Source organism: Bos javanicus, chromosome 23 (assembly GCF_032452875.1).
Source record: "Bos javanicus breed banteng chromosome 23, ARS-OSU_banteng_1.0, whole genome shotgun sequence".
Classification (NCBI taxonomy): domain Eukaryota; kingdom Metazoa; phylum Chordata; class Mammalia; order Artiodactyla; family Bovidae; genus Bos; species Bos javanicus.
In genome coordinates this window covers 19,932,794-19,951,184 of record NC_083890.1, presented here as the reverse complement: position 1 = coordinate 19,951,184, position 18,391 = coordinate 19,932,794, and the positions used below count along the sequence as shown (strand labels likewise).

General features: G+C 42.8%; 1 protein-coding gene across 1 annotated transcript; it reads right to left on the bottom strand.

Moving 5' to 3' along the window:
* Window positions 1–1,608: 1,608 nt before the first annotated feature.
* TDRD6 (tudor domain containing 6) lies at window positions 1,609–13,135 on the bottom strand. The gene is made up of 4 exons (XM_061398345.1): window positions 6,969–13,135; window positions 5,790–5,914; window positions 4,689–4,778; window positions 1,609–2,176 (listed from the first exon to the last, which is right to left on the bottom strand). Exons 1-4 carry the CDS (start codon window positions 13,000–13,002, stop codon window positions 2,147–2,149), a joined length of 6,279 nt encoding a protein of 2,092 aa, XP_061254329.1. The 5' UTR covers window positions 13,003–13,135; the 3' UTR covers window positions 1,609–2,146.
* Window positions 13,136–18,391: the final 5,256 nt, after the last annotated feature.

Genomic DNA, 18,391 nt, shown 5'->3' with positions numbered 1-18,391 from the left:
AATTTGTCTGTTCATTATCCTAGGAACAAGCAATATATTCATCGACTTCAATTACGCTTACTGTAAAATCCTCTCCTTTTTTACTTACTGAAATTTTACCCAACTTTTAAGGTTTTTAATTCTCACTCTTCTCATCAGGCTTTCGAGTTCTCATAACGTTTCATATACATGTTTTTAGAGATGGACAACCATTTCAATAGACCTGATGTTCCATTCAATAGCACCTCTTTAAAATCCTGTTTGTGGCACATGCTGATGCGAAAGGATCCAATGAAGTTTAAAAAATATAACCTACCATAGTGCATACTGAGCCTCTTTCAGGGAAAAGAAGGAAATATTTATCAAATGCCTACTCCTTTTCTGGCACATTCAGTTCAGTTCAGTTCAGTCGCTCAGTCGTGTCCGACTCTTTGCGACCCCATGAATCGCAGCACGCCAGGCCTCCCTGTCCATCACCAACTCCCGGAGTTCACTCAGACTCACATCCATCGAGTCGGTGATGCCATCCAGCCATCTCATCCTCTGTCGTCCCCTTCTCCTCCTGCCCCCAATCCCTCCCAGCATCAGAGTCTTTGCCAATGAGTCAACTCTTCCCATGAGGTGGCCAAAGTACTGGAGTTTCAGCTTTAGCATCATTCCTTCCAAAGAAATCCCAGGGCTGATCTCCTTCAGAATGGACTGGTTGGATCTCCTTGCAGTCCAAGAGACTCTCAAGAGTCTTCTCCAACACCACAGTTCAAAAGCATCAACTCTTCGGCGCTCAGCCCTCTTCACAGTCCAACTCTCACATCCATACATGACCACAGGAAAAACCGTAGCCTTGACTAGACGAACCTTTGTTGGCAAAGTAATGTCTCTGCTTTTGAATATGCTACCTAGGTTGGTCATAACTTTCCTTCCAAGGAGTAAGCGTCTTCTAATTTCCTGGCTGCAGTCACCATCTGCAGTGATTTTGGAGCCCCAAAAAATAAAGTCTGACATTGTTTCCCCATCTATTTCCCATGGCACATTAAGTTATTTCTTATCTTAAAAACACTGCAAGAAAAGTTTTATTATCCCCATTTTACAGCTAAGGAAGATCAAGGCTGAACAATAATATAATAACCTGCCCAGGTCACATATCTAGTAAGCCGCGTACAGGTAAGATCCATTTCCTAATGTTAGGGTCTGTTTGTGTGCTGCCACCTATGCAAAGCCTTGTTTTAAAAGCATGGGCTTTGAAGTTAGATGGGTCTAGGTTTGCTCAAGCCTCTGAGATTTGCTAGCTCTTTGACAGGCAAATTATTTATCTTCTCTGAAAAGCTTCAACTTTCTCACCTATAAAATATGGGTAATATTAATATGCACCTCAGAATCCAGGATTACATGAAAAAAAGTGCATTGGAAGGACAATGAGGGACTAACAGGAAAGCTACCATTTACTATTACTATGTATCCCCAGTTGTAGAATTGTGGTTTGTTCCATGACCACAGACTTCCTCTTTTTTTTCCTTCTTTGTACCTTGGGTCCTCAGGAATTGAACCCCTGCCCCCTGCAGTGGAAACTCAGAGTCGTAACCACTGAACTGCCAAGGAAGTCCCAGATGTTTTCTTTTTAATGAAATGAAATTATACTTTTAAGGACAAACTTTATTCAAATTTTGTGTCATATTAGTATACTTCTAAATTCAAACAGAGTATTAGTCAAAACTAGAACAGCAAAGCTTCAGAAACAAAACAAAAATTTTGAAGGAGTTACTGCTAACAAAGCCATCCCCCCAAGTAGCATCATATATTATGCTTGTCAGAAACCTATAATTTTCTATCTTAAACTATTATTCAGAAGAAACCAAAATATTCCTTTTTTTGCAATGTGAGTAATGTGTTAGCAAACTGTTTAGCCAAATAAATCCTCCCAACTGATTAGAAAGATGACACATTTAAACGGAGAGGAAACATCTCAACTCAATATATACAGAAACAACACTATAAATACACCACACAGGGAGTCTGAGATCTGTTTTGTTTTCAACACAAAGTTTTCAAAAATGACAATATCTTGTATTTACATGCTCTCAATTTTCTCAAATATTTTTGTTGGTCTGGTTGAGATGGCACTTATTTCAGAGCAGCTTTGAACTGACTGACCACACTTACAGATCCACAGTTAAATCTGTATCATCTCCAGGCCTCTTTTCTGAAACAAAAAGAGAAAAACCTCAGGTTGAGGAAGAAATGTATAAATAAGAAAAAAAATGGGGAGGGGGGCGCGGTGTAGGGGGGACTGTGTTGTGGCTTACAGAATCTTAGTTCCCTGACCAAAGACTGAACCCATGTCCCCTGCAGTGGACACATGGAGTCCTAACCTCTGAACCACCAGGGAGTGCCCAAGAAGATTATTTATGTGGGTGCTACCATGACAAAATTCATGTCCTGTAAAAATGGGGAGAGGGAAAAGATGTGTATTCTAATTACTACAGGGAATTATTCCTACAGATATGATTTTTAAAAAAATATTTTAGTCCTCACACTATATCTATTATCATACAAAGTTTCTCCTAAAGATTATGAAATTGGCATATTTTATATTTTACTAGGATGATGTTCGGAGAAGGCAATGGCAACCCACTCCAGTACTCTTGCCTGGAAAATCCCATGGATGGAGGACCCTGGTGGGCTGCAGTCCATGGGGTAGCTAAGAGTCGGACACGACCAAGCAACTTCAGTTTCACTTTTCACTTTCATGCACTGGAGAAGGAAATGGCAACCCACTCTAGTGTTCTTGCCTGGAGAATCCCAAGGACAGCGGAGCCTGGTGGGCTGCCATCTATGGGGTCGCACAGAGTTGGATATGACTGAAGCAACTTAGCAGCAGCAGCAGGATGATGTTGGCAAATAGTTCTTTGTTCTCTTTCATTGGTGCATACTTTCACATAACACTAAAGTCATCAAGAGCTGATTTCATTCTCCACATGCCTCAATATTGAGAGTCCCTTGGACTGCAAGGAGATCCAACCAGTCCATCCTAAAGGAGATCAGTCCTGGGTGTTCATTGGAAGGACTGATGCTGAAGCTGAAACTCCAATACTTTGGCCACCTGATGTGAAGAGCTGACTCATTTGAAAAGACCCTGATGCTGGGAAAGATTGAGGGCAGGAGGAGAAGGGGACGACAGAGGATGAGATGGTTGGATGGCATCACCGACTCGATGGACATGGGTTTGGGTGAACTCTGGGAGCTGGTGATGGACAGGGAGGTCTGGCGTGCTGCAGTTCATGGGGTTGCAAAGAATCGGACACAACTGAGCGACTAAACTGAACTGAACTGATGCCTCAATTCTAAGAACCAGTCTGCCTCTTATGAAAAAGACCATGCATTAACCAGGAACATCCAACAAACTGAATCACCATATAAACTAAAAAATCTCCAAAGAAATTCCAAGAGATTATTTAACAAAGATCACTTGAATGTCTGTATCTGATTAAGTAGATGCAAACCCTGACATGACTAGATATTGGAACTATCCAATACAGATTTTGAAGCAAGAAGTTCAACAAACTCCAAACAGGATAAACTCAAGTATCTAGACATAGCCCAGGAAATCACCTATCATATAATCTTAACTGAAAAACACAATTTATGTGTGTATGTACGATGAAATCAACCATGTTCAAAATATATTGCTGATATGTTTATATCCCATATAAACAAAAATTATTAAAATCAAACTGATTAATCTGTCTTTGGATGGATGTATTATAGGTGATTGCTACTTTCTCCTTTTTAACGTTACCATTTTCTCAGATTTTCTGCATCAAATGTATTTTATCAAGGTCAGAAACAACAAACAATTTCCTTTTTTTAATCCCAAAATGAAAATCAAGGAGGAAAACATTAATAAATAGTTTTCCCAAAAAGATACAGGGCATAAAATCCAGAAGCATTGATTGTGTTGTTGCTGTTTTCCATTGCTGTTATTACAAGTGTTTTTTCTTCCATTATTCCTAAACACAAATGCTTAGAAAACAGTTCAAGTTGAAACAGAGCAGGACTCTATGGTCCATGCCCCACTGTGTCCTCAGCCTGCCTTTTGTCTGAAAATCAATTTAATCAGAAAAGTGAGAAAATTCAGAAACAAGGGAAAATAGTCAAAGGAGACCAAATAATAACAATGTAGTCATTAAGCATAGTCAAGGACCTTCTCAAGGGCTGTAGATAATATGCTGAGCCATATCCTGTGAGCTGTCTTGCAGATATTAAAATACCAGATAGAGAAATTAACTACATGATGATCAGACTTTAGCCATGACATAACCTGACATAATTGGCCTCAAAGAAATGGAAACAAACTGGCCCTGGAACTGAAGATCAACTACCTAAAACAACCAAGATGACTCTGGTCAGACCACTGATGACCAGTTTCAGGATGACTGCCAGAGATGACTGTTGTTTCTACAGGTAGTGCCCTCCTTCTGTCTATAAAAGCTCTTGCCTACTGACAGTGGGGGGAGCCTTTGGACAGACATCCGCCCTGCCCTCATCCCAACCCAGATGCCAGCATCTGAAATAAAGCAAACTTTCCTTTCCACTAACCTGGCCTCTTTAATGGTTTCTAAGCGGTGAGCCACGGGACCTGCACCTTTCAGTAACAAGGTTACCTTTCACAATGAACAACAGCCTTACTAATTACTGCTTAAATATACTCATACCTCAGATGGACTCCTATCCAATTTGGGTATACCATTCCAGACATTCTCAGGGTTTACTACCTCCTCTATGCCGTTTGAAAGGTCCAAAACCTGCAAGAGAGAAAGAGTAATAAAAACTGGTAATTCCAAACACTGTCACTGATTTATGTTTAGTTACACAGTGTCCTTTATCAAATGAAATACTTTAAAAGGCAGTCACAATGATTTTGTTGAACTTTAACATTGCATTTCAACTCAATGGTACATCAGTCCCAAAAAACATATTGAGTATCTATGCCTAGACATCAAAGATGGATGTTCTCAAATTCTCATGGTATAAGTCTGCACATTGCTAATCCTTCCCCCTAGAAATTCTTCATTAGCCAGCCAGCGAGGGAAAAGTCCAGGGATCAATATTTAGGAAATGTGGCAAAGGATTCTGACACAGGTGGTTTTTCAAACCACAGGAGAAACACCATTTACTGAAGGTTTCAAGGAGATTTTACACAAGGGAATAATAGTCAGATTCTCATTTGACAAACACCACACTGGCAATGTGGAGAAGCAACGGATGGAAGACAAGAGGTAAACCAATAGAAGGTTATCAGAGGAAGCTAGTCGGGGTTGGTTCCCTGGTAGCTCAGACGGTTAAGACTCTGCCTGCAGTGCAGGAGACCCGGGTTTGATCCTTGAGTTGGGAAGATCCCCTGGAGAAGGGAATGGCTATCCACTCCAGTTTCTTGTCTGGAGAATTCTATGGACAGAAGAGCCTGGCAGGCTACATGGGATTGCAAAGAATTGGACAAGACTAAGTAACTAACACCAACAGTTGTGAAATGAGAAACTTAACCAAAATAGTGGCATTAATAAAAACAGTTTTAACTGAGATAAGTGGAAAGTATGGAACTCAGTGACTGATAGGATTCCAGGGAGACAAAAGAGCCCTGAATGTTTAAATATAAACTTTTAAAATGGTTTTTGCATTGGATCAATTATCAGAGAGAATGAGCAGGTAACTAATCTGTTCAATGGGATTTTCTAATCTGGTAAAGTTTGGTAAAATTTCCTTAACAATCTGCAAGTACATTTTGAGACAAAGTACTTCACTGCAATTTTACATACCTTTGTGCCCTCTTCAGCTATTTCCAAAATCTCACATTTAGACCACGTGTTTCTGAGACTTGACCACACAACACATTTGGATCCGACAGTAAATCCTTTCAGAGTGTACGTGTTCTCTGGTTGAGCTGCCAGATTGAATACAGCAAGAGTCAAAGCATGTCTCTTAATTTCTTAATGTTAGACATGCAAGCAAAGCATTTCCCTACGATGCATTTAGTACTCCCATATCATTGGTATCATGGCACAGTACAACGTGTTCTGTCTCCCTAAATAACATGATCTCTATTTAGTTTTTAAAACTGTGTGTATGTGGACACAGGGAAAGGGTGAGACACAGATGAAGGAAGTATACGCACCATCACAGCACTCACAGTGGCCATTTCTTGGTGGTGGAATTATGATGATTTTCATTCTCCTTAGTCTACTGTTTTTTCTATTTCGTACAGTGTAATAATATTGTAATTATGCAACAATCGAGTAAATAAAATTGACATTTAAAAGTCTAACATTGATTTTTTTAAAAAACCTAAAAGATAAGCCATTTTGTGTAACTTTCAAATCTTATTACGTAGGCAAGAAAAGAGCAGCAAAAATAATTTATAAAAAACGTATAAAAAAGGTAATGGTAATAAGTGTTCTCCAATATTTACTTGTGGCTGTTAACTTTCTTGATTAATATAGGCTCCCTAACTCTATTGTTTTAAGTGTTTCAAAATGAACAGCAAAGTATATGTACGAAGAAAACCAGTTGTTTTAAAACTCTGCTAAAATGATCCCCAATGTAAATTCATGCCTACAATAAGCTTGGCAAAGGAGCACTACATATTTTTAAAAACTGACCAAAAAACGTAATGTCTTGATCTAGAGATGATCTGTTTACATTTGAAATGGGACTACTTTTTAGAGACATAGATTTTAAGCATTCTATTTTTAAAAGCAAAAATAATTCAGCATTTTACACAGCATATAAAGTATTATTTCACATTAATTTCATCCCTTAATTTCTTCATGTTTAAAATACCCTTCATAAAAATCCAAATCTAATTCTCTTTTCAGGTTTTCAACTCCCCTCAAATTATTTTTTTAATTCAGTAAGAATTATTCTCTTCTTTTTAAGATAAATAACTGTTTTTCCCTAAGCTAAATAAAAGTGAATGGGGGGTCAAAAACTGCACATACCTGGGATATGATCTGGTAAGGTGTAATTGTGTTTCCTTGCATCTTTGTATTCTTCTTCAGAAAACAGAGAGGTCAATGATGACATGGCATCTCTACTTGTACATTCTGTAAATTCTTCTTTAAAGATACTCATTTCAATCTGCATCTTGGCATCGCAAGTCTGTCTGCGCAGGTGCAGCCTCCGCTCCTCATCAAAGCTTTCCGCACAACTGGATCCTCTTATGTCTTCAGTGCACAGGGCTTCTTGGGCTTTCTGACTAGCTGTTAAAGACAAAGGGTTTATTCTGTCCTCCAGACACAGCTGGGCTGTAGGCAGTTCTAGTTCAGGCTGTTTCTCGTCTTCACAGTTGAGGGGCAGCTGCCCTGGCAATGGTGGCAGGGTGACCTCTGGGTCACAGCCTTGGGGAAGAGTCATGGTTGGAGGCACCAGGTCCAGATCTTCTTTCTCCTCATCCCCGACCAGGGAATGCTGCAACTCAATGGATTCCAGCTCCAGGAATTCTTTGGACTCATCGTCAGGAGAAAGTGGTACCTCGAGAGAATTCAGTTCCAGGACCTCCTTTGCCTCGGTGGCACGTGGTAAGAATGTGTTAAATCCTGGCATTGGGTACTTATCACCAAACTTTGTTTTGTCACCCAATAGGCCCTTGACTTTTTCTTCCAGCAACTCGGTGCCAATCTTATTTTTGCCTGGGTTTTCAAAAGCTTCAAAAATGTTATCAGTTTTGGGGTCATAGAATTTACCTGGTTGCGTTTCAAGGATGTTTAAGTCTTTGTTGAGTCTTTCCAAGAGCTCAGCTGTCTGGGATTCAACATGGAGTATTCTCTCTCGTCCAGTTTTACTGCTTGATTTCTTAAGTCCAACGTCAGGACTGGGGACCCCGAGAGCTCCCTTTACTTCTGCATCATTTTTTTCATACCTCAGATCACTGCTACGCATATCAATCTTAGAATATTTCTTCATTTTCTCACTAATGCTTTCACCTTTGCTTTTCAAGTCAACGATGGCTAAAGGGATATCACAAACGTCCCTTTTGATGTCTAATATTGTTATCTCCAACACATCTTCTGTGACTATTTCGTAAAAGTAGTCACATCCCTCACGAGGGCATGCGCCCTGTGAAATATTAAATCCTGAGAGGCAACATGGAAAGGCTTGCATGGGCACAGCCAAAAGCTCAGAAGGGATGTTCCAGAGTGCTTTCGGGTCCACGGAGTCTACAATGTTTCCAAAGTCCACAAGCCTGATGGACACAAGATAATCTTCACAAATACTGGTGACAAGGGCCCTATAATAATGCCCATCTTCTCTGTATCTCACTATGCAAGGATCTCCAATACAAGGGCAGTGGATACGACTTCTCCGATCTGTCACCTGCTCTCCCACAGTCTGTACTTCCACTTCTAAATGCTGAAGTTTCTTGGTATCCGCAAACTGACACCAAAAATATTCAGGTCCGTCGATCACTGTGGCATAAGCTCTTATAGTCTTCATCTTTGGATTATACCAGTTAAGAAACATAGAAGTATCTACGTCTGTTTTGCTGACCAATGTGGAACAGGCCCCTTGAACTATTTGCGTAGAAAATCCTAGTTGAGATTTTTCACTGAATGTATATCGGCTCACCATATCTTCGGCTATGATCCCATGTTCATCAGCAAGAGTAACTTCCCATTTGTCTTGAAACTGAACAAATTCGCATCTTATTTGAGTCTCATTTGTCCTTTGGGAAAAGTAATGCATCACTTCCTTATGGTTTAAAATCCCAGGAACCCCACATCCCTTTAAGGAACAGGGAATGCACAGTCCTGGTAACAGCACGTTAACACGGTCAAGTTTGCCTATTTTGTTTGTGTGAACCACAGAGACATTGCCATAATCTATAAACTGCACAGAGAGAAGGTCATTGAGTTGTGGTTCCTTGACCACAGCACGATACCATAAATTGTCTTCTGGGAAAACAGCACATATTACATCTCCTCTTTGCAAAGGTGGACCTGCATAATATTCAGGCCTTGTTCTAGTATCATTTAACCTCTCTGAAAGATGATCAATTTCAGCCTCATCTTCTGTTAGTTGAACGTAAAAGTCTGAAAGGTCATTTATATGAGAAACATACACAGTTGTTTTAAATCCAGGCATTATGGCCTTCTTAGGGAACTCAGAAATTTTTAGAGGCAAACCTTTGTCACATGAATCTCTTAGTTTTCTCTCTGAAAGAAAGGCTTCTAGTTTTGTGGCTTTCAAAGAGGGCTCCGCTGAACTTTCTAATTTCTTGTCTGTTGTTAATGGAGACACTTGATTATTTTTACTTCCCACAGAGTCCTGGTGCGGAGTGACTAAGTTTGTCTTTGTTGAACTCTGTAAAAATTTGAGTTCCCTACATGCTGAGCTGATCTTAGGTTTGTATGATTCTCCTAAGAGTGCCATACCATCTGGTTTGTTCTCTGATTTACTTAAATACTCTGTAGGTGACAACTTCACATCTTCCTTTTTCACTTCAAGAGTTTCAGTTGTAGAGAGGAGTGCTTTGCTTTTTTTTCTCCTTGTCCCACCTTTGTAACCCCGGAGCCCTAACTTCTCGTTAATATTAGCATTAATTTGAATGCTATCATTGTATAGTTCAATAATCAGTCTTCCATCTGGATCTTTTGCTACAACCAGAGCCTTCAATGACTTATCTGAAACAGTCTCCCGAAACCACGCTGTAACTTCTTCCGGTATATGATCAGGAATATCAGATAACGAACATTTAATGGCTTGCATGGGCCAAAGTAAGACATCATGTGCATCACTAGGCACTGGGCACAGATCATCACTTGTTACCACACAAATGTTCCCAAAATCAACAAAGAATACTTTATTTGGTTCTTTTTCTAAGATTACCCCCCTACACCAGTTTCCGTCAGTATACTTGGCAAGGCACAATGTGCCGGGGACCAAGGGAGATGTTCTTAAATGCAGCAAAACTTGACTTAATTGTGTAATATGATGGGACAGCTGTTCTAAAATACTTGCATTTCTTCCCAGTTGGCAATAAAATGCCCAAGGGTCATCAACATGTGTTATGTACACTGATTCTTCACTTCCAATTTTCATGTCATGTGTAGAATAGAAGTAAGAATGGAGCTTAACAGAGAACTCTAGAGGTTTCTGAAATTTTACTGGTCTCGCAAGTCTCTTTTGTATCAAAAAATGGCACACACTCTGGAAAGGTGTTAGCAGATCCACCACATTAAACAGTTCATCATGAATGGAAGCCAGAGCAAATATTGTGCACTTTAATTCAAGACTGTTTTCCTGTGCATTATCTATAAATTCAATAAAAGCTTGGATTGCCTTTTCATCCCAAAGAAAAGGATTTTGTCCCATTGGCTGAATTAAATTATAAAGGCTGCACCTAAAAGCCTGAACCTGAGCCATCAGAAACTCTTCAGTAATTGAATAAATATTCTTCACAGATACCATTTCTTTGTCCCCATAATCTACAAATATGATGTTGACATACTCTGAAGATTGTGCCCCGGTAATTAGAGCTCTGGACCATTTTCCATCTGCTGTTCGTTTTGCCAAACAAGCAGGAGTAGTTCCCTGGTGGGGAGGAGCTGTGTTGTTGCAATAGTCCTGAATACTACACATGAGTGCTTTAAATCTTTGTGTGTTCCTGGTCAGCTGACACCAAAAATAGCCGGGATTTTCAACGAAAGATACTCTGACTTCCACTGTAGTTCCAACTTGTAGCTCTCCTTTACAAGAAGAGCCTGGCTCAATTCCCAAGAAATTCTGTACCAGAGGAGAATAAACAGACACTCTTTTCTCATTGTCCTGCACAAGTCCAGCTGAAACGTTTGTCGTAACTGCTGTGTCAGTCACTACTTCTGGAACAGCTGTAGTTTTACCATCTTTCATGGCTTTTTGTTCTTCCTTCTTGGCAGAAGATATTCTGTTACCGTCTATGGTAAAATGGTTTGAAACATGCCCTGGAGAGTGGACACTTACGGAAAGACTGTCCTGTGTTTCAAATTCCTGGTACTTGGCAAATCCAGCTTGAGCCATCACCTTACTAATGTTTTCCTCCCCCGTTCTTGATTCATCAAGAATCTCAATAATATACTGATTATCCTGCTTATCAAGGACATGGATAACTAACTCTTTGTGGAGCACAGTCTTTTTAAAAAAGGAAATTGCCTCTTGGCTCCAGTTTTCTTCCAAAGGCCAAATATCAGCCAGGGTGCACTGCAGGGCCAATACTGGTAGCCGCCTGAACTGAGGGAGTAGCATCCTCACGTCATACCGGTCCACGTTTTCCGAATTGCCCCGGTCAACTAAGAACACATCCACATTCTGGTCCTCTAATCGGGTGACCATAGCCCGGAAATAGCCATTTTCTTTCCATTTGACACAGCAAAGATCATCGGCTTCAGGTTTCAAGATGACACCATCCAGCTTACTGGCGGAGGCATAGAAACTGCACATTTTCTTCATCAGTTTGCTGAAGGTGCCATTGTGTTTCCTCAACCTAATCCAAAACTCAGAAGGATTTTTCACAAACTCCACCTGGGCATCATAGAAGGTGTTCATCTTTAACTTGATAGATGGTAAGGTGGGGAGTGAAATCTCTTCATCCATTTCTTCCGCAGAAGATTGACACTGAAAAGCTGTTTCCGGTTCTTCCTCCTCTTCCTCCTCTTCTCTGCCCTGGCTCTGAAGGAACTGGTCAGCCAAGCAACAGGACTGTACTCCGAACACACAGTTAAGATTAATCCCATCTTCGCCATATAAGGTGACGTAATACACATGCTCGAAGGAACAATAAAATTCAATCTTTGCGTTCACTGCCTGGCCCAGAATCAGTGCCTTCAGGTCACCGACCTGTGACCGAGACCAACCTCTCCCACCATCCCAGAGTCCGTACAATGCGCAAGGGTAGGTCACCACGGGCATCCGAAAATATTCAGGCAGCAAGTAGCGGAGGCTACTACAACTCACTAACTCCTTCCTTCCATAGTCGACGTGAAGCACCTGGGCACAGCGCTGGGGCCGGAAAGTCTCAAGCAAGAGCGCCCTGTACCAAAGTCCATCCAACCCGCAGGATGCGCAAGGAGAGCCCGGCTTGTCTGGGCTCTCCTCTCTCTCCTCCCAGGGGGCACTAGTAGAGTGCTCATCCCCAGTCCCCGGGGAACCCCGGTATACCTGAGCCATGCTCTCGGAGAGGCGGTGGATCTCCTGCGAGAGGCTGCGGAGCTGGCAGTGAATGCGGTGGGGATGGCACACCTGGGTAACCACCATGGGCTCCGTCACGCCCAGCTGCAGCTGAGGGTAGAAGTAATCCAGGCCAGGCTGCTCCTGCTTAGGGGGAACTCGCGGGACCACGACAGGCGTGGAGGCCGAGAGGTAGCGCTTTAGCAGGGAGCGGAAGACACTGTCGGGCACCTGCCGGGCCAGGCCGAGCTCCTGCATCTGCTGGGACAGCTCGGGCACCTCCAGGAGGACCAGGCGGTGGAGCAGCAGCACGTCCAGGACGCGCCCGTGCACTTCCTTGCCCTGCAAGTGGCTAAGGAAGTCCACGGCCCTGGGCGCCCAGTGCTGGGGCTCTCCCCCGCCCGCGCCGCCGCCGCCCGCCGGCACCAGGCCGGCCAGCACGCAGCCCAGCACCTCCGACGGCAGGTGGAAGAACTCGCTGCGCCCGGGAGCCAGCGAGCCCGCCCCGGCCGCGATGGTGCAGCCCTCGTCCAGCAGGAAGACGCGGCTCTCCTGCGCCTGCCTGCTGACCACGCGGCCGCGGTGCCACAGCCTCCCCACCTGCACCAGGCACAACTCGCCAGGCAAGGCCGAGGCACCGCCCAGCATCCAAGGGCCGCGCGCAGCCGCCGCCGCTTCCTGGATCTCCCTGCTCAGCCGCACGTACTCGTCCCGCCGCTCTCCCAGCAGCCCCCACAGCTGCACGGGAATCACCTCGGGCTGCACGTCCACGAAGGACACCCGCAGCACCAGCGAGGCCCCCGGCGTCGGCAGCCCGGGCGTCGAACACATCTCCGCCGCGCCGCCCGGCCCGGCCAGCGAAACCCCGGGGCTGCTAAGAGGAGAGCCCAGCAGACGCGGGCTCGCCCGACACACGGACAGGGAAGGATACCCGGCCTGGCGCCCACGCCGCAACGCCGCCGCCGTCGCCTCACCTGCTCGCGCCGACTGGTAAGACCCGACGGCCGGCCCAACCGCTCAGGGTCGCGCCGCCGCGCAGGCATTTGCAGCGCGAGGCCCCTTGGCTTCCGGCCGCGGGCCGCCGGCGGGTCTGCGTCGGCGGGCGGGGCGGAGCCGGGCCCCCCGGGGGGCGGCGGGGACGCAGGCTCGGGGTGCAGAAGGGCCCTCGGGGAGCCCAGATGCCCGTCGCTGCTCCGAGCCCCTTCGAGTTGCTTCGGCCCGGTCCGGGGCCTGGCGAGGCCCAGACCACGCAGGGACCTCCTTCTGGGCCATCTGACCGAGACAGACGGAGCCCGGCGAGCCCTGCACGGTGCGAGCCATTGAAGAACCGCGAAGGAGAAAGGGAGGCGCGAATGGTACGTTCGGGGCGTTGGGCCAGAACTCTCAGAGACCCGGAGCGGACCGTGCGGTGGCGCTGGCGTCCCCGGGGCGGACATTGGCTGTGCGCTCTCAACGACGTAGCCGCGGAGCCTGTCGCTGATAATCTCGTCTATGAACTTGTTGGATCACCTGGATAGAGTTATGATGAGGGTTACATAGATTGTTAAATGCTTCTTTCCCCACGATTACCCCGTGTATTTCTTTGCTGTTTTGTCTGCCCACTTTGCAGGCGTTTGGTCTCCATTTACGCACGGAGCTACTGTAGAACCAGACATCCATACACACTTGTAAAACTGGTAAAAATCTGAATTTGTGGGTTATTCCAATGTCATTTTGCTGGTTTTGATTGTGTACTACAGTTGTTCAAGATTTGGGTAGGACTGGGTGAAAAGTGAATGGAAATTTCCTGGACATTTTTTGCAGCTTTGAAATTAGGTAGTGCTACCCTTTCAACTTTATTCTTTTTCTTCAAAATGGTTTTGGCTATCTAAGGTCTTTGCTTTTTCCAATGTATTTGATTAGGTTGGCCAAAAAATTCATTCAGGTTTTTCCATATATTACAGAAAAGCTGTAACAAACTTTTTGGCTAAATCAATGGAATACACTTGTCATTTCTGGGGGAAAATAATCTTGAGATTTTTTTTTATTAGGATTGCATTGAAGATAGTGATCAGTATGAGAAATTACATCTGAGCAATATTGAGTTTTCCAGTCCGTGGACATGGTTTCTTTCTCTGTTAATTGAAGTATTCTTTACTTTGTCTCAGCACTGTTTTATAATTTTCAGTGAACAAGTCTTGCATGTAATCTGTTAGATTTATACCTAAGTTTTACATTTTTTTATGTTATTGTAAATGATATTGACAAAAAAAAATTTAGCTTCCAATTTTTCACTGTTAGTAAATAGCACTATATTTATAGTTTTGTGACTCCCAGGTAAAGAATCCACCTGCCAATGTAGGAGATTCAAGTTTGATCCCTGGGTCAGGAAGATACCCTGGAAGAGGAAATGTCCACCCATTCCAGCATTCTTGTCTGGAAAATTCCATGGACAAAGGAACCTGGCAGGCTACAGTCCATGCGGTCACAGAGTCAGACACGACTGATTGAGCACACACATGCACGCACATATATTGACCTTATATCTTGTGATTTTCGAAAACTTATTCTAGTAGCTTTTTTTTATATACAGATTTCTTGGGAATGTGCACAATTCTACACAATTATATGGCTATATAATAAATGCAGTTTTATCTCCCTAATTTTTATACTTTCTCTCTTTCTCTTACCTTATTATAATAACTAAGATATCCAGTACAGTTTTGACTAGACATGGTGAGAATTGATATTTTTTCTTATTCCTGATTTAGGGAGAAAGCCTCTCTTTTTTACCAGTGTGATATTAGCTGTAGGTTTCACTTAGATCCTTTTCATCAAGTTGAGGAAGTTCATTCTGCTCCTTGATTGTTGAGAGCTCTTATCATGAAAGGTTATTGAGTTTTATCAAATACCATTTCACATTCTATTGATATAAATTGTCTGTAAGTTGAATTATATTTATTGATTTTTGAATGTTGAACCAACCTTGTATTCTTGGGATAAATCCCACGTGGGGCTGATGTAGTATCCTTTTTATAATGCTGCATTGAATCTGATAGTATCTTTCACCCCTATATTCATTTTAAAACTTTTTTCAGATGGGTTTTTTTTCTGTTGCAGTAAAATATCCATAATACAAAACTTAACATTTTAATCATTTGTAAGTGTTCATTGACATTAATTATATTCACATTGTTGTGTAGCAGTCACCTCTGTCCATCTCCAGAGCTTTTCATCATTCCAGACTGAAACACTGTGCTAATTAAATACTGACTTCTGATTCTCCCTCATTCCAGCTCTAGTAACCACTAATCTACAATTTGTTTCTATGAATTTGATTACTCTAGGTATCGCATACAAGTAGAATCATATACTATATGCCCATTTGTGTCTGGCTTATTTCATTCAGTTTCAAGATTTATCCATGTCATAAGATGTCTCAAAATTTCCTTATTTTAAAGCTGATTAATATCTCATTGTATGTACATACACATTTTGTTTATCCATTCATTCATCTGTCAGTGGACATTTAGATTGTTTCCACCTTTTGGTTATGTGAAAATGCTACTGTGAACATTGGTATATAAATATTTGTTCAAGTCCCTGCTCTCAATCTGTGAGTTATACCTAGAAGTGGAATTGTTGAGTGAAAAAGTTGGCTTAAAGCTCAACATTCAGAAAATGAAGATCATGGCATCTGGTCCCATCACTTCATGGGAAACAGATGGGGAAACAGTGGAAACAGTGTCAGACTTTATTTTTCTGGGCTCCAAAATCACTGCAGATGGTGACTGCAGCCATGAAATTAAAAGACGCTTACTTCTTGGGAGGAAAGTTATGACCAACCTAGATAGCATATTCAAAAGCAGAGACATTACTTTGCCAACAAAGGTTTATCTAGTAAAGGCTATGGTTTTTCCTGTGGTCATGTATGGATGTGAGAGTTGGACTGTGAAGAAGGCTGAGCGCCAAAGAATTGATGCTTTTGAACTGTGATGTTGGAGAAGACTCTTGAGAGTCCCTTGGACTGCAAGGAGATCCAACCAGTCCATTCTGAAGATCAGCCCTGGGATTTCTTTGGAAGGAATGATGCTAAAGCTGAAACTCCAGTACTTTGGCCACCTCATGCGAAGAGTTGACTCATTGGAAAAAGACTCTGATGCTGGGAGGGATTGGGGGCAGGAGGAGAAGGGGACGACAGAGGATGAGATGGCTGGATGGCATCACTGACTCGATGGATGTGAGTCTGAGTGAACTCCGGGAGTTGGAGATGGACAGGGAGGCCTGGTGTGCTGCGATTCATGGGGTCGCAAAGAGTCGGACATGACTGAGTGACTGATCTGATCTGATCTGATGATAATTCTGTGTTTAATTTTTGAGGCAACCCCACATGATTTTGTATAGCACTTGCATCATTTTCTATTTTCTCTAGCAATGCACAAGGGTTCCAGTTTCTCCACATCTTTATCAACTCTTAGTGTTTTGTTTTTTAAAAATTGCCATCCTAATGGGTGTAAAGTGGTGCTCATGGATTTTTTCGTGTCTATGTATATAAGAGAAATTGGTCTGTAGTTTCCTTTTTATAAATGGATTTAAGTATTTTGGGCAGTATCTTATGTGTTTTGGACAGTATTTAAGTTATTTTGGACAGGAAGTAAACAAATGAGAAGTCAAGGATGTCCTGACGGTTTCCTGGTTGTAGTACAAGGTGTGTAGTGCAACAGAGACTCTTGAAGAAGAGTAGATTGTAAAGGGCAGGGAGAAAGGATTGGAACAAAAAATACTGATTTAATTATTGTGAATTTTGAGCTCACAAGGACTATGGGCCATCCTGGTAGAGATATAAAGGAAGACATTGAGAAAAAATAAGTAAAGCTGGAGGAAGGAGTAAGGACCAAGGAACACAAACAAAGGTAACTTCTATTCTGGGAGATAGTGAAGGACAGAGAAGCCTGGTGTGCTGCAGTTCATGGGGCCACAAAGAGTCAGACACAACCAAGCGACTAAAGAATAACAACTATCTGCTAAGTCACTTCAGTCGTGTCTGACTCTGTGCAACCCCATAGATGGCAGCCCACCAGGCTCCTCTGTCCTTGGGATTCTCCAGGCAAGAACACTGGAGTGGGTTGCCATTTCCTTCTCCAATGCATGAAAGTGAAAAGTGAAGGTTAAGTCGCTCAGTCATCTCCGACTCTTAGCGACCCCATGGACTGAAGCCTACCAGGCTCCTCCGCCCATGGGATTTTCCAGGCAAGAGTACCAGAGTGGAGTGCCATTGCCTTCTCCGAACAACTGTCTACTGAGTGCCAATTACTCTAGTGTTTAGGAATTACCAGTCCAAGTGTAGTAGATGAAGTCACAGAAATGTACAGGTCCTCCGAGAGAGAGAAGGCCAGGAACAGAACACTGAAGAACAAAAATTTAAAGATGTGACAGCAAAGAAACAGTCAATACTAATCAGTTCAGTCGCTCAGTTGTGTCTGACTCTTTGTGACCTGACGGACTGCAGCATGCCAGGCTTTCCTGTCCATCACCAACTCCTGACACTTGCTCAAACTCATGTTTGAGTCAGTGATGCCATCCAACTGTCTCACTGTGTCGTCTTCTTCTCCTCCCACCTTCAGTCTTTCCCAGCATCAGGGTCTTTTCCAACGAGTCAGTTCTTCACATCAGGTGGCCAAAGTATTGGAGCTTCAGCTTCAGCATCAGTCCTTCCAATGAATATTTAGGACTGATTTCCTTTAGCATGGGCTGGTTGGATCTCTTGCAGTCCAAGGGACTCTCAAGAGTCTTCTCCAACACCACAGTTTAAAAGCATCAGTTCTTCAGTGCTCAGCTCTTTATGGTCCAACTCTCACATCCATACATGACTACTGAAAAAACTATAGCTTTGACTAGATGGACCTTTATTGGCAAAGTAATGTCTCTCCTTTTTAATATGCTGTCTAGGTTTGTCATAGCTTTTCTTCCAAGGAGCAAGTGTCTTTTAATTTCATGGGTGCAGTCACCATCTGCAGTGATTTTTGGAGCCCAAGAAAATAAAGACTGTCAAGAAGTGATGGGACCAGATGCCATGATCTTAGTTTTCTGAATGTTGAGTTTTAAGCAACAAGGTATAAGTGTTCTTTTTGCTAATATAAACATTTCAAATCTGACATTCTAAATTAAGCTACTTTCTGTTTTAATTCTGAAAAGTAAAGATAAAGCTTTAAAAATTGTCTCTAAATGTGTTATCATTTTA